The 21,497-nt window shown below is 51.6% G+C and overlaps 1 protein-coding gene across 3 annotated transcripts in view; it reads right to left on the reverse strand.

Annotated features, from left to right (window-relative positions):
• Positions 1-9,917: 9,917 nt before the first annotated feature.
• ADAMTS14 (ADAM metallopeptidase with thrombospondin type 1 motif 14) overlaps positions 9,918-21,497 on the reverse strand; it is a 96,407-nt gene continuing 84,827 nt past the window's right edge. For 2 of the 3 annotated variants that reach the window (XM_040242547.1, XM_040242546.1), the window contains exons 17-22: positions 20,844-21,012; positions 20,248-20,380; positions 17,840-18,047; positions 13,858-13,996; positions 13,636-13,746; positions 9,918-11,909 (exon numbers count right to left, since the gene is read on the reverse strand). In XM_040242547.1, coding sequence (XP_040098481.1) covers positions 11,440-11,909; positions 13,636-13,746; positions 13,858-13,996; positions 17,840-18,047; positions 20,248-20,380; positions 20,844-21,012 — 1,230 coding nt within the window. In that variant the 3' untranslated portion in view covers positions 9,918-11,439. The remainder of the gene's footprint in view (positions 11,910-13,635; positions 13,747-13,857; positions 13,997-17,839; positions 18,048-20,247; positions 20,381-20,843; positions 21,013-21,497) is intronic. The other variant, XM_040242548.1, reaches the window with a different exon arrangement.

The raw sequence follows: 21,497 nt of genomic DNA on the forward strand, positions 1-21,497 counted from the left end.
TTATCTTCAACTGTGCATCGTTTCATTTTTCTCAGTTTTTACCTAAATAAACACAAATCCTGACTCCTGCAAAGTCCTTAATGTTGAGGGGTGGACATTCCCCAAGGATTGAGGGGACAATGCCAAAAAATAAACTATTAGACCCATTAAGCAAACTGTATCCCCCAAAGTCGCCATCCAGCTATTCCTCCCTGTCCCCACTGCCATCTTGGTCTGTGGTTCCCCCACCCCTTCTCTACAACCGTTTTCTTCTCCCCATTAAGGGTGGTCCCCATGGTTACAAAGGGCCCCTTCTCCAGCCTCACTTTCCCCAGTGCCCCCAGCAGCACAGAGCTACTTACTCTGTGATACAAATTCTGCGGCTCCCTTAGAAGGCAAAAGTGGTTGCAGTCATTTGTTTTCAGGACCTTGTTCTCTTCTTTTGGTCAGTGGTGATCACTTTATCAAAGCCTCTCAAGATTTCCTTAGTGAGCTCTCCTAGCTACATTTAGAACAGCATGAGATTTTCATACATTTGAATTCCAAAGAGTTTTTTCTTTCCTGCAGCACCACACTGAGATAAAGCGCAATCCTACAATTCAGGCCTCAGGGAAGAGTGAGATTTATTAACCTGCAACCTGATGAAAGCCTCATGTCAGCCTGGCAGTGCCCAGCATGGGTGGGAAGGTCGAGGGGGCCACAGGAGAAATAATCTACCCCAGGACAGCAAGCTGAGACCAGTGTACCCTGAAGCCCCAGCCCTCCCAAACTTGGGTGTGAGGCTGCCTCAAGCACCCCTCTTCTCCCTGCTGCAGTTCCAGCACACCCCCTTCCCACCCCAGCAGAGGCTGCCAGGTGGCTCCTCTGTTCAGGAGCCTGCGGAACTGGAGGGGCCCCCTCTCCTCACTGCTTACCCAGCAAATGGCCCTCACCTGTCTCGGCCTGACCCAGGAGACTTGGTCCCGTCTCTTCACTCACCGACCTCCTTGGTGTAGGGTCCAGATGCTCCAGGGCAGAATCCCCACCTGGGCTGACATTCTAGCTCTGGATGCCTTGCTTGGGCAGGTCTCTTGACTCAGTGCATCTGTGTCCATGTCTATAAAGCAGAAGCAAACAAAGAAAGAGGTTACTTAGAGAAAGTACCTTACTGCCAGGGTCAGACCCAAGCACAGTATCAGCAAAGGATCATCCCAGCTCCTGGCTCAGGTCTCCTGCCCAGTGTTTAGTCCCTGGGACTCTGGGACCCTCTCCCCCTACCCATGGCTTCTAGGTGAGAAATCCTTGAACTGTCCCTGTTCCCATTGTCTAAAGATTTCTGGGGCTCCTGGAGACATAGAGACTTGGGGGCTTGCTGCCTTTGACCCCAGCTCTGCCCTCTCATATCAACCCAGAAGCAGAATTTGGCTCCTGCAGAAATCACCAGGAGGAATCCAGTCATAATGAGCATTGGGGGTTTCTGGAGATTTTGCAGTTTTGTGGGTCCTAGGGAAGAGCTCTGCTGTTAGCCCCTGGCATTCTACCTAGGGGGCCCTAGGCGCCCCCCTCATCTCTCTTCTCCCATTGCTAGAAGCCCCCAGATAATACCCTCGCTTACAAACCATCATTCCCAGCCTTCAGCAGTCTTCATGCTAGGGGACCCTTGCCTTGAATCAGCATCCTCCCAATGGATGTTACCAAGGGCTCTCCCTGAAAGGCACCTCCCTCCACCTAACTGCCCAGAAATAGACCAACCACTCCCCCCAGTTCCCTCTGCCCAGGAGGGGACCCCAACCAGCATCCCTGTGTGGCTGAAAGCCTCTTTCACCTGTGCCCTCCTTCCACCTTCTCAGCCCCCACAGTGTGGCCCGGCCCGTGCACACCCCCACCCCTTCTTAAGCTACCTCTGCTCAGAGTCACCCTGGCCACACAGGAAGTTCCTGGATGTCAGCAGCCCGCAGCAGGATAGCCTGCTGGAGACGGAAGTTCCTGTGCCCCCAGCCATCCCCAGACCCCCTGAATCTGCTGCATGGGACCCTCACCACCACTCTCCCCTCAGGAGGCAGGGGCATGGGGGAGTGAGGCTAGAAATGGCAGCTAACATTCTCAGCCCTTACCGTGTACATATACTGTCCTAAGGGCTTTGCATGGGCCGCAACTATGTATGCAATGCAGGCAAAAACAAGTCATTTAATCCTCACTCTAACCCTGTGAAATATGTATTATTATCCCCATTTTATAGATGAAGAAACTGAGGCTCAGAAAGCTTAAATAACTTGCCAAAGGTCACACAATGAGTGATGGAGTCAGAACTAGAACCCAGGGACTTTTCCGGTGGTCCAGTGGTTAAGACTCATGCTTCCAATGCAGGAGGTGTGGGTTTCATCCTTGGTCTGGAAGCTAAGATCCCACATGACTCACAGCCAAAAAAAACAAAACATAAACAACAGAACAATATTGTAACAAATTCAATAAAAACTTTTAAAATGGCCCACATTAAAAAAAATTTTTTTTAAAGAGGTAATCACAGTGATGTCTCTGTTTAAAAAAAAAAAAAAAAGAACTAGAGTCTAGTAATCTGGTCTCTGCTCTTTTCCACAGGAGACTCCTGAGGCCACACCTCTATCACCTCCCCAGGCCTACGCTCTGCCTCAGATAGCACTTAGACCTTTGATGGGACAAAGGTTGGGAAACCACCAGCCCAAGAGACTTGAGATCTGTCAGGAACATACTGCTTGACCATAGGCAAAGCTTGACTCTTGGCCTGGGCCCTGCCACCACTGGCGTGGTTTGGGAAGAGCCATTTGCTCTCCCTGGGCCTCAGTTTACCCATTTGCACAGGTGGATCAGACATCTGTACACTGTCTCCTGCTGATAATCCTATATGCATGGAAGGCCTAAGCTTCCTCTCACTGATCCAGCCAGTGACAGTCTCCTCCAAGGATACATAACCTCCAGCTGCAAGACCCAGTGGGCTCCCCACCCCCACCCCTGGCTTCCAGCTGCCTCTTGGTCCAGGGCCTGGCTCCTGGGGAGAAGCTCGGGAGCCCTGTCGGGCCCTGCAAGGAGGCAGAGAACCCACCACCTCTGTGCATCCCCTGTTTACTTATCCTGTAAATGCTGCATTTATTAAAAGCAAGTCCCACGGTCATGGGCTTATGGTCTAGAGGGAGGACAGGCCTTATTCAGTCACCACGGAGATCAACGCATAAATGCACCAAGTTTTCTAAAGCAGAGGTGGAGAAACATTACAGCAGCTGTCAGTCCCACCGGGATCTCGATGCTTACAGTGATTTATAACAAAGTACAGTGATCTATTACAAAAGAGAAAATTAACTCAGAGAGTCTAGTATTGCTAACCTTAAAAACTACTATATTTCCTTTTTTACATTCCGAATACATTGATTAATATATTCCCAGGTACCTAAGGATATGGAGGCCTGGCGGCAATCATTGACTCAACAATGAGAAAAGCCCTATGCTAATACTCCAAACTCTCTGTGCTGTTTATGGTTGAGAGTTGTCACACAAGCTAGTCGGTCAGCAGAGAGGTTTGACCTGAGACACCCTTGTCACACCCAGGGCAGAGAATTAGCAGTAATTATTGGCACGACAAATGAAAAAACCTTCACCAATATAATTTCTAATCAACCCACTATACTATACTAATAATTTTCTAACTTCTCAAAAGAGTCTGTATTTAGAAAGTTTTAAAGCATCTCATGCCTCTTATGGTTGGGAGGCTGTAAACAATCACATGTGGCCGGACGAACCTGATCAGGCAGGCCAGAGAACCTTCAGAGGAGTTTGTAAGTTAAAACACTCTTGTCACGCCCAGGAATTTTTATTAACTTGGAGCTGCCTGTTCCTTCTCCGATAGAAATGGTGATGGGGGAGAGCCCCCCGTAAAGTCAGAGGTGTAGGTGAGAGCATAAAACAGACTCTGGTTTTGGGGTTAGATGCTCGGGAACAGGGGGTTTCCTGAGGCTTGATCACACCTTTGGGTATGCCAAGCCTCCTTCCTCATGACCTTTGCCATGGGCGGAGTTCCTCACACTGGCCCCCGGCATCACATTCCCAGAGGAAGACCACCAGGGCCTCGGCAGCCAGAGGAAGGACTTTGGTCTCCTCCCTAAGGGCGACGAGAGTCACCAAATGGCTTTAGGGAGGGCCTCTGTGAGGCAGAACTGAACCAGGCCCCAGCCCAACTCCTGGCTCCCTGCGTGTCTCTTTTATGTTACTATCCATCACCAGAATTTTAGGAGCAACCATAATCCCTCACTTGCTAAACACTTTCATAGACACTGTCTCCTTTGCTCTAAACCAACCTGTGAGTCATTTCATATTCCCTTTTTGCAAATAAGGGAGCTGAGGCTGGAAGGTGGGTGGTGACTGGGCAGCCTGCACGTGAAGCCAAGTGCTGGTGTGGAGCCTGAGCTTGTCCTGGGCCTCTGAACTTAGGCGGGTGCCCTCTTGCAGCCACTTCTCTGGGATGAGGCGCTGCCAGCCCTGGGTGGTCACCTGCCCCCAGCGAGTCCTAGCAGCAGGAACAGGCCCTTTGCCTAGGAGCTTAGGACTTGGCCTGGGTGCCTCTGGCTGTCCTTACAGTTTCTTGCAGCATCATGCAGCCAGGAGTCCCAGAGGCCTCTATTGAGGCCTGTTGGGAGGCAGGGGATGAAGAGAGGACACAAATAAGAAAAGAATCATTCCTCTCCTCCAGCAGCCTACCTCCTAGGTAAGCAGAGACCCAGCACTCAGCACCTCAAAGAGTGATGAGCAATCCTGATAGAAAAAAGTATGCCCATTTTACAGATGAGGGTCTAAGGCTCAGAAAGGTAAAATAACTCTTCCAATTCCACCCAGGTGGTAAATGGTGATGCTGGGAATTAAACAGGAGAGGGGAGATGTTTTCTCCAGGAAAACAGTACAGTGTATTTGCAGAGATCTTGGGTGAGATGTCTCCCATTACCTTCATTATGTGATTTAATATTTTCTACTGATACATAATTTGCATATAAGAGAGTTCACTTTAAAATGAATGGGACCACCGCAATCCAGGCACTTCTGCGTGTCTAGTCCTCCACAAAGTCCTCCCATGCCCACTCACAGTCCTCCCTCCCACTCCCAGTGCTGGCAACCAGTGGTCTGTTTTATCTTTTCCAAAGTCTCCTATGAAAGGACTCACCTGGTGTGTAGTCTTTGGGGCCTGCCTTCCTCTCTCAGCAGAACGCTCTGCAGATCTGTGCACATTGATGTGTGCACGTCCATACGAGCGGTTCACGCCTTTTTGTTCTTGAGTAGTATTCCCTTGTATGGATACGTCACAGTTTACTATTTGGTAAATATTTGGGTTGTTTCCAGTCGAGGTCTATTTTGAATAAAGTTGCTAAGGGACATTTGCATACACATTGTTTTGTGGACAAATGTTTTCATTTCCCTCATGTGAATACATAAGGCAGTCATCACTGAGTTGTAGGTAACTGTATGTTCAACTTTATAAGAAGCATCTGAACGTTCTCCTAAGTGGATGTACCACTTTGTATTCCTACCTAAAAGAATGAGAGTTCCAGATGCCCAACATCCTCCCAACACTTGATGTGGCCAATCTTGTTAATTGTAGCTGTTCTGTGATGTACTTAGTTGCTCAATTGTGTCTGACTCTTTGCGACCCCATGGACCATAGCCTGCCAGGTTCCTTTGTCCATGGGGATTCTCCAGGCAAGAATATTGGAGTGGGTAGCCATGCCCTCCTCCAGGGATCTTCCCAACCCAAGGATCGAACCCAGGTCTCCCACATTGCAGGCAGATTCTTTACCATCTGAGCCACCAGGGAAGTGCTTAGCTGTTCTAATGGTTATGAAATAGAAACTCTTTGCCATTTAAATTCCCCTTTTCTGAAAAGGGAACCCTCTTACACTGTTGGTGGGAATGCAAACTAGTACAGCCACTATGGAGAACAGTGTGGAGATTCCTTAAAAAAATTGCAAATAGAACTGCCTTATGACCCAGCAATCCCACTGCTGGGCATACACACTGAGGAAACCAGAATTGAAAGAGACACGTGTACCCCAATGTTCATCACAGCACTGTTTATAATAGCCAAGACATGGAAACAACCTAGATGTCCATCAGCAGAGGAATGGATAAGAAAGCTGTGGTACATATACACAATGGAGTATTACTCAGCCATTAAAAAGAATACATTTGAATCAGTTCTAATGAGATGGATGAAACTGGAGCTGATTATACAGAGTGAAGTAAGCCAGAAAGAAAAACACCAATACAGTATACTAACACATATATATGGAATTTAGAAAGATGGTAATGATGACCCTGTATGTGAGACTGCAAAAGAGACACAGATGTGTAGAGTGGACTTTTGGACTCTGAGGGAGAGGGAGAGGGTGGGATGATTTGGGAGAATGGCATTGAAACATGTATACTATCATGTAAGAAACAAATCACTAGTCTATGTTTGATGCAGGATACAGGATGCTTGGGGCTGGTGCATGGGGATTATCCAGAGAGACAATATGGGGAGGGAGGTGGGAGGGGGGTTCATGTTTGGGAACTCATGTACACTCGTGGCAGATTCATGTCAATGTATGGCAAAACCAATACAGTATTGTAAAGTAAAAGTAAAAATAAAAATTAAATTTAAATTTAAAAAATGTAAAAAGATTAAAAAAAAAAATTCCCCTTTCCCAACAGTCAGTGGTGTTGCATATCTTTTCCTGTACCTATCTGTCATTGTACATTTTCCATAAAGTGTCCAAATCTTTTGCCCATTTTGTGGTGGGGGTGGGGAGCATTGTTTAAGATTTATACATTTTGGATACAAGTCCAGTATCAGATATATTATGTGAAAATATCTTCTCGCAGCTTGTGGTGTTGGTTGGTTTTCTCCCATTGTTGTTTTTGAGGTTTTTTTGTTTGCTTTTTGTTTCTTGCTTATTTTTTTTGGCTCTTCATTTTCTTACCACTGTCTTTCGAAAAGTAGAAGTTTTAGTTTCAATCAAGTTCAATTTGTCAACCTTTTCTTTTATGGTTTGTGCACTTAGTGCCATCTTGGTCTAACCCAAGGTCACAAAGATGTTTTACAAATGTTTTTCCCCTATAAGTTTTTGGTTTTAGCTCTTACCTTTAAGCTGATCACCCATTTTGACCGAGTCAATTTTCACATATGATACGAGGTGAAAGTCGAGGTTTTTCTTTCTATGCAGAGCTTCCATTTTTCTAACATCATTTATTGGAAAGACTATCAGATCCTGACTCAATTACTTTGGCATCTTGTTAAGAACTTATGGTTGTGGGGGTCTATTTCTGGATTTTCTATTCTGTTCCATTGTTGTGTGTACCTATTACACCAGTGCCAAACCATCTTAGTTAATGTAGCTTCACAGTCACTCTAGAAATCAGGTAGTATAAATTCTCCCACTTTGTTCTTTTTCAGAATTGTTTTGGATATCCTAGGTCCTCTTTATTTCCACAAAAATTTTATGATCAGTTCGCAATTTCCAAAGAACACCCAGCCTGCTGGAATTCTGAGTGGAATAGCATTACATTTATAGGTCTTTTTGAGAACTTGACCACACTGAGACTTCCTTTAGCTATGCTTACACTTCTTGAGCGAGGCTAATTTCCCGTGTACAGGTCGCCTGCACCCTGATGCACTGTGAGTCGGAACTGCTTTCTTAATCTGCACTCTCAGACTTGGTCAGAGCCCCAGAGGGTGCTCTCGAGGCTCACCTGTCCCGCCCCAGATCTCCCTCGTGTGCATCCAGCTGAGGACCGTGGGCAAGCGTGGATGAGTAGGTGCAGGCTCCCCTTGTGCACGGAGCTCCCAAAGATTCCGCACTGTCACCCTAACCTTTAAAAGTGTGTTAAAATTTCAGTTGCATTTTCTTATCTGCTTCTCTGTTGACCACTTCCTTCCATGCTCTGCCAGAGGTAGATGAACACATGGAGCCTCTCTCTCCCCAGAGGGACTTGTCACCCTCTGAAATTTAACCCACCTTCTTACCTTGACAACTCAGCCCCGTAACAGGCTGAAAGAGGCATGACACTGCAGCTTATCGGCTTCTTCTTATTGTAAGGGTAGAACTGATGTCCTCCTGCAACTTTCTATATCCTAAGCAGGGTGTGGGTAACTTTTGGTCGGGGCCGTGGCCTGGGTTTCCAAGAGCAACAGTCCCCACAGGGATGAAAGGGCTTCAGGGAGACTGGGAAAGGGGCAGGATTCCACAGGGGGAGGCTGGGGACTTCGAGGAGCCCAAGCCCTGACTCCGGTCTACTCCTGTGGCACAGCGACAGCTCATCCACCCTCCACGCTGACTGGATCCCTCAAGCCCCATTCCAGGAATAACCCAGGGCCCAACGCCACGCCCAGGAGACCCCTCATCCACCATCGCTTGCATTTTCTGGTCACACTGTTCTCACAGGTGAGCAAGGCAAATGCTTTCACTGACATTTCTTCAGATGAGCAGAAGGGCTTAGGGACCCACAGAACCTTAGAGCCCACAGGCTCCCTAGAGCTGTCTCATCCACACACAGGACTCTGTGGGGTCCTCGAGGCCAGAGGGTCCTCGGGGCTGGTTTCTTGGTCCCTCTTCCTCCCCTTGGGCCACTGCAGTCCTGCTTTGAGATGCTGAGCCCAAACAAAGGTTCCCAATGGTGTAAAAGTTTAAATTCACTGACCCAGTCTAACATCGCTGTTTCTTGTCCTGGCCATGGCAACTGACCAGAGGTCAGTACCTGGAGCACTATGTGAAGGCCTCCAGGGGGAGTCTGGGCTCAGTGGGGAAGAGTGCAGTAATGGATTGGCAATATCTGCCATGGGCACAAGGCAGGGCAGCATTGGCATGTTTCCATGGGCTATCCCTGCCCCACAAAATGTGCCAGGACTGCTGTTAGAGCTGGGGTGTTGGAGATCTTAGAGGGCCCCACTCTACCCATACTACCCACCACGGGTAGGTGGCTTGCACCAAGGTCAGGTACCCTCCCCCGAGGTCCATGAGTTCCCTCCTGCAGGCTACACTCGGAGCACACCAGCCTGCAGTATTCCTTACCCCAACAGTCCTGAGTGCAGTTCTGGGGCCTGTGGTAGCATCTCCCTAGGTACCCTGCTACGTGTGACTGGGTCACCATGTATGCACCCCTAGGTCCAAGTGACAGAGTGTTTAGAAGGGCTAGTTTCCATGGGGAAGCTGCTTGCACAGGGATATAAATGGAGCTTGGACTTGAAAGCTAGACACACGTGGGCATGTGAGGTCCCTGGAGGGGGCCTCTGTGCCCTTGCCCTGGGCCCCGCAACTGTCAGGGAGGGGCCTGTGGTCCACTCATTGAAAGGGTGTGGTAATGGATTAGTGATGTCTGTCATGGACAAGGAGTAAGGCGTGGATCCACAATTTTAAATTATACAGCAACTTCCACATCAGCCCTCCCCGCCCAATAAGACCCATCATGTTCCTTCGACCTCCTGTCTGATCTCCACGTCCTGCGTGGACTTTTCCAGGGAAACAGTGCTCACCACCTTGCAAAGAAGCCACCCTCTGTGTGTTTGAACAGCTCTGCTCATGAGCATGTCCTCCATATGCAGACCCCCGGAGTCCTCCCAGGTGCTCCACCCTTTGGACCAAATTCTGAACAGTGACTTGCCTAAGACCACACAGCTACTTGGTGGAACAGCCTAAGTGGGACCCCCAGGCCCCCAGCCCTGCTCTTGCCTCTCCACCAAGGTGATGTCCAGAGGAACCCCAGAATAAGTGCGACCAAGGTGAGGAGGCTGGGGGCCAAGTCTTTCCTGTGGCTCTGACCCCTCCCTGTCCACTCGCAACCCCAATCATCTTAGCAGCCCAGGACAGTAGAGCTCTGGCTTTGCTGTCCTTTTTTTGCTAAAATGGAGAGAAAAAGAAAAACACACCACAACTTTCTCCGGTCCAAAACAAACACCAAGGACAATGTTAATAAATACATAAAAATTTAAAGATCTCGATCTCAAAGGCACTTGATACAGGTGGGCTGGGTCGCACAGGAATGGTTCAGTGTGTGTCCCAGCTGCCCTGGGAGGGGGTAGGCAGCAGGTGGAGAGGGCACCTGGGGAGCCCCTCTAGGGCCTCCATTCTCCAGGGAGTTTCAGGCCGGGGCCCACTGTCCCTATTCCTCTAGCCTGGCTCAGAATGGCCCCTTTGCCCTGGGAACAGAAGAACTGGCCAGCACCTTACGGCCTGCTAAGGGGTCTGGGAGACCCTCTGCATGCCTCAGAGTGAGGACCCCTGGGAGAGGTCCTGGGAACTGGGTGGCTTCCAGAGAGCCAGAGGGTCCAGGGAAGTTACCTGCCATTGGAGGTAACGTGGGGGGCGGGTGCAGCTGAGGCCCTACAGCACAGTGGGCCAGTGTCTCCACGAGGCAGAGGCTCACGTCCTGCCCTGGGGCACCTGGCCCTTGTCAACCCCAGAGTCTGGCTATGGGTGGACTCTGGTCCTCAGCCTTGGAGTCTGGTCACCCTCCTACCCCTACCCAGCACCACAAATACACCTCTGGCCCAGCTTAAGCCAGGTGAGAGAAGACCCCTGACTCTAGCAGGAGTGGTCTTTGATAGAGGGCAACAGCGGATGGGGCTCAGCCTGAGAACTCATGTCTCCACGTGCCTCACCAAGTCACCTTCCAGGCCGCGCTCCCTTCATGCACCAAAGCGATGACCCCAGTTGCCATTCCTGGTCCAGCCAGCGGTCTAGCACCAGTTGGGAATCCCCTGGATGGTGAGGACACATACTCCAGGCTGTCCAGAGCTCACTTCTCGGGGGTGGGGGCTGGGGTGAGGTTAGGAGCCCACCTGTAACCTGGAGGCACCGGAAGTCACAGGACATGCCTCCTGCAGGCCCAGAGGTGGCCCCTGACACTGTCCTCCCACCAGCACACTCAAGCTGGACTCTGCTCCTTGGCCTTGGCCGGAGGAGCTGTGTGGAGCTCTTGCTACAAAGAGCTGAGTCCGAGGTGAACTTGCACGCTAGGCCTGTAGCTGAATTCCCCCAGCCCGCTTTCTCTCAGACCACCTGCGAGTGTTCCCTCCACTTTTGCCTCTCTGGGCAGAGGGGTCCAGTAGACAGGGCCTCCACCGGGGTCCTCATAAGTCCTGGCAAACAGATCCAGTGTGGGGCCCGGTGGCCGGGGGTGAGCAAGGGGTGGTAGCAGGCCCTCAGTCCCTGCAGGAGAGACAGACAGGAGCCCCTGAGAGGTTCGGTGCGGTCACCTGGGCTGCTTGCTGAGGTATCTCCGGTTAGGACTTTCCCTGATCTTTTTCTTCCTCATACACCCATTTCACAGGGTGAAAAGTGTCACAGCCCCAAACTAGAACGACAAGAAGGCAAATAATTTAAAAGGCAGTCCGTGCAGGCCCCCACCCCGCTGTGTGTCCTCTGAGCCGGGGGTCTCGGGGCAGCACAGAGATTGTAAACTTGACTGGCGGGAAGGGCAAGGCGAGGCTCATGTCACTGGGGCTGTGGAGGGAAGGCTGGTGCCTGGGTGCTTCAGGTCTTCCCTGAGCAGCCCTTTGTTTTCAGAAGCTGGGGTAGGGGCCCTGGTCCAGCCCCAGGGGGCACTCAGGGAAGTGCCCCGGAATGCCGTAGGGGTTGGTTTCTGGGGAGCAAAGTAGCTTTGGGTCACAGGGGCGCTTGTGCCCAGAGGTCCTGGGAGCAGTGTGGGTTGGTCTCGCTGACGGTGGTCTGACCCCGTTGGCCCCACAGAGGGCTCCACAGCGTCTGGAGGGGCCACGGGTGCTGAGAAGGGGCTCCCAGGAGTGGAGAAGGGTGGCGAGGAGGCCAGGCCAGGGTCTAGGCTCAAGGCCTTCTTGGTGCAGGACTCGCAGCACAGCCGGTGGAAGCCGGGGATGGAGCAGTAGCGATCGAGCTCTTCCGTCTGGCAGAAGATGGACCTGTCCCGCACGCAGAGCTCCGCTGCACACACAGCACAGGACTAATGCTGGAGGTGCCCATCGGCCAGGCCCCACCACCTACTCAATCCTTCATCCCCCACCCTCACCATCTCCCAGTCAACCCTGAGGAATCTGATCCGCTCCAGCCAGGACCAGGCAGCTGGTAACGCAGTGTGACAAGCAGCCTAAACGTCCTGCCAGCAGTCAGCACGCATGTGAAACACTAAGCCCCCTTACCACTAACTGTGGAATCTAGCAAATCTAGGTTCCATTCAAGGTTCTACCACTTAAAAGCTGCGAGGCCTTAAACTCTTCAACCCTGTTTCTTCTGTAAAAACGGGGATAATGCTGACATTTACCAAATGATAATAATATTATTATTGAAAATAGCATTTAAAAAGTTTCTGGCATAGAGGGGTGCTCGCTATATTAGTTTCGTTTGCTTTGGCTTAAATGTCATCTAAAAACGTTTTTGCATTTCTGTGATAACTTCAGGTAGGTCTTTCCAGACAATGTGAAGTCAGGAGCTTAGCTTTCTACTAATTTTTTGCCAGGGAAAGAGAAAAGGAGGAGAAGGAAGGAGAGAGGGAGGGGACAAGGAAGAAGAGGGGAGGGGGAAGGAGAAAAAGCGAGGAGAGAAAAGGCAGGGTGCAGGCTAAGGGGAACGAGGAAGATTAGCGAAAATGGAAAACAAGTGGCCTCTAGATGGCGCCAGAATTCTAGGACCAGAGTAAGAGGTGCCCTTCGTTCCCAAGAGTGAAAGGAAAGGAAACCAGACACTTGCACCGCTTGAGCCTCAGCACAGGAGCAGAGCGGCAGCAAGACTAGAGCCAGGAGGTAACCTGAAGACATTTAATCAGACCCCTTTGTTTTACAGATCAGGTTGCTGCACTCAGAGAGGTTCGCAGATGTGCACAAGGTCACACAGCCAACCAGCTGGTCCTCTCACTAGGAGTCAGGGTCTGGGATCTTTCTGCTACTCTTCTTGACAGACCCTGGTCCTTGGGACAGTGAGAAAGGGAAATAGAGAAGAAACCTAGGAAGAAGCACAGAACCTAAAGCCTGGTAGGTTCTTGGTCAATGTTTATTAATAGATGGATAGGCAGATAGATGGATGGGCGGGCAGATAGATGGAAAGATGAGAGGGTGATCTGATGGGCTCAGGATCGTGAAGCAGAGAGAAATGACTGCTATTGTTTTTGTTGCTGTTAGCTGACAGCTAGGCAGGAGTGCACACATTATCTCATTTAATTCTCTCAAAAGCCCTACAAAGACAGCTCAGAACTACCACTGCCATCCCCAAACCTTGGAACCAGATATGATTCACAATTCAGAACTTTGGAAGTTAGAAAAGTAATCTTCACCATATTCATATTACATAACATCCCTGGTGGGCCTGAGAGGTCACCTTATAACCAAATATGGCAATGTTTCTGTAACAAAAGAATAACTAATCTCTTGTTAGTTCAGTTCCAATTTTGCTGCCCAATGAGTCTGCACCAGATTCAGGGAGACATTTGCAGCTTTCAATTAAATTGGAACAGCAGATAAGGAACCATGGACCATTACAAGCATCACCCCCCGCTCACAGCTGAGGAATCCAAGGCTGTGAGGTGGTGACAGTCACCTCAGGAGGCTAAGGTCACACGAACAGAGTGGAAGCTGGGTCTGCTCCACTGCACGGCCCATGCTCGAGATGCCAGACACTGGGAGGCTGGGAAAGGGCTAGGGTCCAGAGATATACTTACTGGATGATATCTTGTTGATGGGATCCAGAGGCCCAGACTGTGGCACCCACTGCCCCTCTGGGGTCACAAGTTCCCGGACGTCAGCCTTCACTGTGGAGTTCTGGAGATTTCCTGGGAAGGGGGGGGAAGAAGCTCTAGTACTGGGGGGTACCAGTGGGTTGGGAAGCCAGTCAGGCTGGGTCTCAGGTCTAGGCCAGAGAAGCTGGCCAACCCCCATCCTACCTGGCTCATCTCCACAGGCAGGCAGGCTGCAGGCCTGGATCGTATCCGGCTTGGCCCCCTCACACTGCCCCAGACTGTTGGCGTTGGTCCGGCACACCACCTGCCGCTGCTGGATGCCCTCTCCGCAGGTGACAGAGCACTGTTGGGGGGGTGGCAGGCCACGGTGGGGTGGAGGTGGGGCAAGGTGAGGGCGGGCCAGGCCGGGGTGGGCAAAGAGACAGAGGAAGGAGGCGGTGAGCTCCAGCCAACGTGCAGGACAGAAAGGGTACAGAGGAGGGTGTCAAGCCTCTGCTTGACTTGATCCTTGACCAGGATGCACAAGGACTGCACTCAACAGCCCCTCCAGGTCAGTGCAGCAACTTCAAATACTCCGCTGCTGCTGCTTAGCCACTGAGTCGTGTCCGATTCTTTGTGACCCTGTGGACTGTAGTCCGCCAGGCTCCTCTGTCCATGGAACTCTCCAGGCAGGAATACTGGAGTGGGTTGCCATGCCCTCCTCCAAGGGATCTTCCTGACCCAGGGATTGAACCCGGGTCTCCCACATTGCAGGTAGACTCTTTACCATCTGAGCCACCAGGGAAGCCCAAATATTCCTCAACTAGGTGGGAAAGAGCCACTGTCCTGATCTCAGAATCCCCGAACCTCCCCACCTCCTGGAGGGGGCCTATGGGACCCCCTTCTGGCACTACTGCTTATGTCCACTGTGTCTAGTTTGTGCCTGGGTCCTCAAATAATTTGTGTATCACCCTGGCACACTCCCTGTTGCCATCCACCAGTCCAAGGGACCTGGGGCAGGTCTATGCACTTGATGATACCTTGTCAAGGGGATGCAGGAACCCAGACTGTAACACCAGCTAAGCCAAGAGAGCTAGATGTCAGGGTCCCCATGGACCCCTCTATCTCTGACATTCATTGACTTTGCTTTCCAAAACTCAGCATGCAGAGACATGCTCAAAAGTGTCCTGGCATGGGTAACAGGAGCAAAAGGCCATTGGTGAAGACTACCACACACACCATCTCCAGGACCGCGCCCCCATGCTCTAATAGATGGGTAGGGTCACTTCAGGAAAAGCAAGGGAGGGGGCCTCATGTGACCAGGCCACTGGGCTTGTTTGTTTTGGGCTTTCTTTTGGCCACTCCACACGGCATGCAGAACTCCCCCAACCAGGGATCAAACCCATGCCCCCTGAGGTCACTGGGTTTTGCGAGCACTGACCACAGCCTCTCCTAGTGGGATGGGAAGGACTTGCAAAGGTCCACTTTGCATACGGGGGCAGGTGACAGCCCAGGGAGACACAGAGGTCACACACCACACAGAACCATGGGACAAAGACAGCTCATCTTCCCAGGATGAAGAGTTACAACACAATAGCTCTGGAATGTTTCCGCCAGTCTTACAGGGGCAATGATCTTCTACCAGCTGTCACCTCTGTTTTCTGTAAGGGGTCCCTTATGGCCCAGCAATCTGTCTGTTTTACATTCAAACAAAGCTATATGTTATGGAGAAGAATATAAAATCTGCATGGGTTGTGTGGGGATTTTTAGTTATCTAAGACACTCTGTTTTGGACTTCTCTGGTGGTGCAGTGGATAAGAATCCACCTGCCAATGCAAGGGACACGGGTTTGATCCTTGGTCCGGGAAGATCCCACATGCCTCGGAGCAGCTAAGCCTGTGGGCCACAACTACTGACACTGAGCTCTAGAGCCTGAGAGCTGCAGCTACTGAGCCCTCATGCCCTAGAACCTGCGCTCTGCAACAAGAGAAGCCATTGCAATGAGAAGCCCGTGAGCCGCAACCAGAGTAGCCCCCGCTCACAGCTAGAGAAAGCCTGGGAGCAGCGAAAACCCAGCGCAAGCCCCAAAATTAATAACAATAAAAACCAAACACTCTGTATTGTGCCCTACTTCAAGCCTACAGAAAGGTATGAGGAAGCTGGTCATGAGCGCCTGTTCAAACAGCCCACTAGCAAAGTTAATAAATCAGCATTCTGGCATATTTTCAAATATTGTGCTGTGTCTTTTTCAACTGTACATAAATGGCAGCCCCACTGGAAGCCTTTTTGTCCTTCATACGTCAGTGCTTTTTCTCACCTATTTTTCTGAGGTTTATCTATGTTGATAAGTACAGTTCAAGTTTATTTATTTTTCTTGCTGTATAGTATTTTATTACGTGAACAGACCATGGGGGGTTTTTTGGTATAATTTCCTATGGATGGATATATATATATATATAATATTTCCTGGTATTTTTCCATTATAATAAGCATTATTGTGCTTATCTCTGTGATCAGTTGAGGTTTCAAAAATTATAGTCAAATATACAGACCTTACAATTTACACTGTGACCATTTTTAAGTGCATGGTTCAGTGGCATTGAGTGTATTTACACTATGGTGAAACTCTCACCACCCAGCTCCAGAACTGATTCTTCTTCCCAAGCTGAAACGCTGCGCCCAACAAACATTAACTTCCCAGCCTGTCTCCCCCAGCCCCCCTCCCCCAGCCCCCTGGCAATCACCCTTCTATTTTCTGTCTCTATGGATTTCACCGTTACGGGTACCTCACATTAAGTAATCATACAGTATTCGTCATTTTGTGTCTGGCTTATTTCACTCTACGTCATGTCTTCAAAGCTCAAACCCAGTGAATTTTCAAGAAAACACAAGACCCTGTGGTCCCTGGACCATTCCACAGCCTTCTTATTGTCTCCCTTTTCTTCCGCTGACCTCCCAACAATGAACTTGCTACAGAGCTTGTGATACATGTTAAAACCTTTCAAGGTTCCCACTGCTCTTAGAATAACTGCTAAGTCACTTCAGTCGTGTCCGACTCTGTGCGACCCCATAGACGGCAGCCCACCAGGCTCCCCGTCCCTGGGATTCACCAGGCAAGAACACTGGAGTGGGTTGCCATTTCCTTCTCCAATGCATGAAAGTGAAAAGCAAAAGGGAAGTCGCTCAGTCGTGTCTGACCCTTAGCATGGACTGCAGCCTACCAGGCTCCTCCATCCATGGGATTTTCCAGGCAAGGGTACTGGAGTGGGGTGCCATTGCCTTCTCCGAAAATAGCCTCTGGGTATATTAAAAAAATTTTTTTAGAATAACTAACTCCTTATAAAGCCCTGCAGCATCTGACCCCTGCCCACCTCTCCAAAGCCACCCTACAAACCCCTGCCCCTCCCATTCAGCTCTAGTCCCTTTCTGTTTCTGGAATGTAACAAGGTCGTTCCTGCCTCGGGGGTCTTCCTATGACTCATGCCTCAGGTCACAGCTCTGATGTCACCGCCTCAAAGAGGCCCTCCCTGATATGTTTACTTCTGCTCAGACCCAACTGCAACTTGTACACGCTTTTGTGTCTGGTACTTGCCTCATGTCTCCCTCACTGGACTGGAAGCACCACAAGGACAAGAATCAGGTCTGTTGGAAATGGGTTCTAGGCATTCTTAGCACAGTGTGCCTGGAATGTAGTTGGCGCTCAGGAAATATTCCCTGAATGCAAGAACGTGCTTCAGGGACTTCCCTAGAGGTCCAGTGGCTAAGATTCTGTTCTCCCAATGCAGGGGGCCCAGTTTCCATCCCTGGTCAGGGAACTAGATCCCACATGCCACAGTGAAGACGGAGGATCCTGGTGAGACCCAGCACAGCCAAATACAAATAAATACTAAAAAGAATGTGCTTTAATTCGCGTATCTAAAACACAGGGATATTAGCCCAGGCCTCCTAGTTCTCAGTGAAGGTCAAAGCAGATACTGAATAATATAAAGGCCAAGAACAAACCCATGTTCCAGCATACATGGGAGCTGTTGGACTTAGTTTTGAGAAAAATCAAATCAGATGTGGGGAGAGAAATTCAACCAGAAACTCTGCCTGCATGGACAACCAGAACTCTCGGCAGCTCCCCCTCCCAGACCCACCTCTTTCTGGACTTTCCAGGGTAAGAGCCTATTAGCCCAGCCCCTTGCACCCTCTGAGAACAGCTCACCTGGGACCAGGCTCCTGTCCGCCACTGGAGTGGACAGGGCACGCGGAGGCAGGGCCGACGGGCCTCAGGCCGCTCCCCGGGGCAGGCCTTGGCTGGCATGGCCTTGTGAGTACCGTTGGTGAGGGGCAGCAGGCACTGCACCCCCCGAGTCTGCACCCCGAGCTTCCCACAGCTCCGGCTGCAGGTGCCCCACTCCTCCGTCACCCACCTGGAGACAGACAGGGAGAAAGGTAGAGGGAAGGCAGGACTGTGGCATACTTTCTCCCAGAGCTGCTCCCACCCTCTGAACCACAGGAGGCAGAAGCCAGAGAGAAGGTCTGGGCTTCAGAATGCTTGGGGGCCAAGCCATCCACCTGACTCTGCAGCCACCAGGTATGCGGCCTTAGGGAGGTCACTTATTCCCTCCTCAGTTTCCTCGTCTGAAAAACGGGTATGCTGCTGCTGCTGCTAAGTCACTTCAGTCATGTCCGACTCTGTGCAACCCCACAGACAGCAGCCCACAAGGCTCCCCCATCCCTGGGATTCTCCAGGCAAGAACACTGGATTGGGTTGCCATTTCCTTCTCCAATGCATGAAAGTGAAAAGTGAAAGTGAAGTTGCCCAGTCGTGTCCAACTCTTCGCAACCTGGAGCCTGGTGGGCTGCAGTCCATGGGATTTTCCAGGCAAGAGTACTGGAGTGGGTTGCCATTGCCTTCTCCGAAAAAACGGGTATAATGCCTAGTTAAATCCTGCCACCCTGCGTGTCCTTGCACCCTGCAAGCTCTTGACTGCTCTAAGCCACAGTCAGCCCAGCTTTATATCAGGATTCTTTCAACACTCTGGATTTTCCTGGTGGCCCAGTGGTTAAGACTTTGCCTTCCAATGCAGGGGACACGGGTTCAATCTTTAGTTGGGGGACTAAGATCCCACATGCTGCAGGGCAACTAAGCCCGTGTGCTGCAGACCACAGAGCTCATGAGTTCTGGAGCCCACATTGCAGCTAGAGAGTCTGTGCGCCACAACAGCAGCAGAAGTACCCCAGCCCCCAGGGGGCTCTCGGGACAGTCAAAGGACCTGTGTACGTAAAGCATGTGGCAGAGTGCGGGGCACACGGCAGGTGTGTCATAAAGGCAGGCACTGCCACTATCACTGCCGGTACCTGCAGAGCTTTGGCTGATCAGCCCAGCTGGTGGTCTCCAAGCATCTTTTAGCTTTAGCCACAGAGCAACTTCCCAGTGGCATCTTAAGCAGATGCCCACTGGAAGAGTTAGACCAAAGCAAAACCGCTCTTGTCTTGAAAGAGAAAATGCAAGATCCCTGTGGCAGGATGGAGGGAGGACAGCCCCCAAATGCCACTCCTCTGTTTCCTGAGGCAGAAAACAACACAAAAAGCCCTCAAACTTCACTTGCCATTTAACACATGAAGAGACAAGCCATGTTTCTGGCGGGCGACCCGCTGAGGGTCATGAAGGCATTAGCCCCACATACTCTGTGACCACCAGGGTCTGTGGGGAAAGTGGCCAGAATAAAAAGTGATGCGTCAAAGAAAAGCATGGAAGGCTAGGGGCTGGGGACCATGGCCTGGGGCTGGACACAGGGAGGCCATGGCAGGCTCGAGCACCGGCCACCAGCTCCCACCCTGGCTCCAGGCCCCTCTACCCTACAGGGGCAGAGCTGCCATGGGTCAGCAAGGATGAATTGGAATCCCCTCCCTAACCCTGAGAGAACTCCAGGGAGGCAGCAGGGCAGACTTGGTTCTCTGTGATTTCCTGCTGGCCCACTACCCTCAGCCCTGCCTGAAGGCCCTAGGGAAAGCCTGCTAGGGGCTGAGGGGGTGCTGGGAAACAGGCTCAGAGGCCAGATCTTGATCCTACACCAATCATGGCTCTTTTCTCCCCTAAGCCCCAAGAGAAGAGAAAAAAAGCCTCTCTTTTCTCCAAATACCCCCAAGAACATGACCCTGTGCTCAAAAGAGCCAGGGAATCCCAATCAGGGGCTAGACCAGGGCTGGGAGCTGGCAGGCCAGGCCACATCCCTGGGCCCCAGATGACTGGCCAGAGGAACTGGGCCTAGTCATGGACCCTTCACCTTCATGGACCCCCTGGATCATGGAGAGAAAGCTGGGTCCACAGATCGGACCTCAGCCTCCCCACCTGTAAAAGGATGCTGGGAGGGACAGAACAAAGGCGGCGTCTTCCTCTTTCTGGGAGTGAAAGCTAATCTAGAAACCTCAGAGAGGATGGATAGGCAAGGAGGGCAGTGCTGGCCACGGGCAGAGTCTGGTGTGTGAGTGCTCTCTGCTCAAAGGCCCGGCTGCAGGGTCTGTGCACCCCCACGCTCCAGCACTGGAGGAGCACCCCTCATCCTGAGGTCAGGGCTGCAGGACGTTTGTGTTCAGCCTCCTCGTCCCTCCCCCGGAAGCACTCACCCTGGCTGGGCGCATGGGTGCTGGTTGCAGCGCCGGCGGATCGGTTTGGGCCTCTTCCTGTGGTCACACAGGTGCCGCTGGACCATGTGGTGATCTCGTCGGCGCCGGCAGCCGTATTTGGTGAACTGGATCCCTGGAAGGAGGGCAGCCAGCTGTGGGGGCTCGGTTCTGCCAGGCCCCCCACTATCCTGGCCCAGAGCCTCAGGGACTGTGAGCTCTGAGTCCCACCTCCCTCTGGGCCTTTGCAACATTTCCTCCCCAAGTCACTTTCTAAGGAAGCCCCCTGACCAGCCCATCTCAGGTGTCCCTGCCACAGTGCAGGTGGGAACATGGCTCTGTATCACAGGCTCTCCGCACAGAGGCAGAGCCCTTGCAGGGCAGAGACCCTGCCCCAGGTTTGTCTCTAGCACCCCCAGCCCAGCCCCAAGGCCCTGCCCAGGCAGGCTGTCACACCCCAGAGACCTTTATGGAGAAACTGAGGCATGAGCTGGGGACACAGTAAGTGGAGACAATTTCAGGCCCCTGACCCCTCCCGCTCCTCTCCCGAGAGGCCCTGGGCTGCCCCACAAGGGGGCTGCAGTCAGGCAGGCTGGTACCTCCTCCGCAGGCCTTGGTGCAGGGTGCCCAGCTCTTGAGTGCCCACTCGTAGGTGTCTGTCTCCTCCAGGAGCACGTTGTTGCTCCCGATGAGGGGCAGCAGGTCCTCGTGGATGATGTACTTGTAGGCCAGACTGCTGCGGGGGCCGCTTTCAGCTGGGGGGAGCACCTGAGGGGAGACGGAGGAGGTGGCACAGGACTGGTTGGGCGGAAGCAAGGCCAGCATAGGGAGATCAGAGAGGAGGCGTCACCAGGGAGGATGTGGGGTCAGAAGCAGAACCAGTGGAAGCCAGGAGGGGGCAGCACCGAGTATGGCCTGGGGAGGACTTTCAGACCCGTAGCCGCAGGGAAACTCAGGCCAAGCACCTACTGTGTGCCTGGCCTGAACAGCCTGTGTGCCCATTGGTGATTCTCCCTCCCACACACCTAAGTTCCAGCAAGGGCAGAAACCATGACTGCTGGTCTGTCCTGCTCACGAGAGCACTCACACTGCCTGTCTCCAGAAGATGGTCTATGACAGAGACTCTTATCAGATATATGACTGCAAATACTTTCCCCCATTCTGTTCAGGTTATCTTCTCATGTTCCTGAAAATGTCTTTCCATGTACAAAAGCTTTCAATTTCGGTGAAGAACAGTTTATCTCTCTCTCTCT

Source organism: Oryx dammah, unplaced genomic scaffold (assembly GCF_014754425.2).
Source record: "Oryx dammah isolate SB20612 unplaced genomic scaffold, SCBI_Odam_1.1 HiC_scaffold_6, whole genome shotgun sequence".
NCBI classification, from domain to species: Eukaryota; Metazoa; Chordata; class Mammalia; order Artiodactyla; family Bovidae; genus Oryx; species Oryx dammah.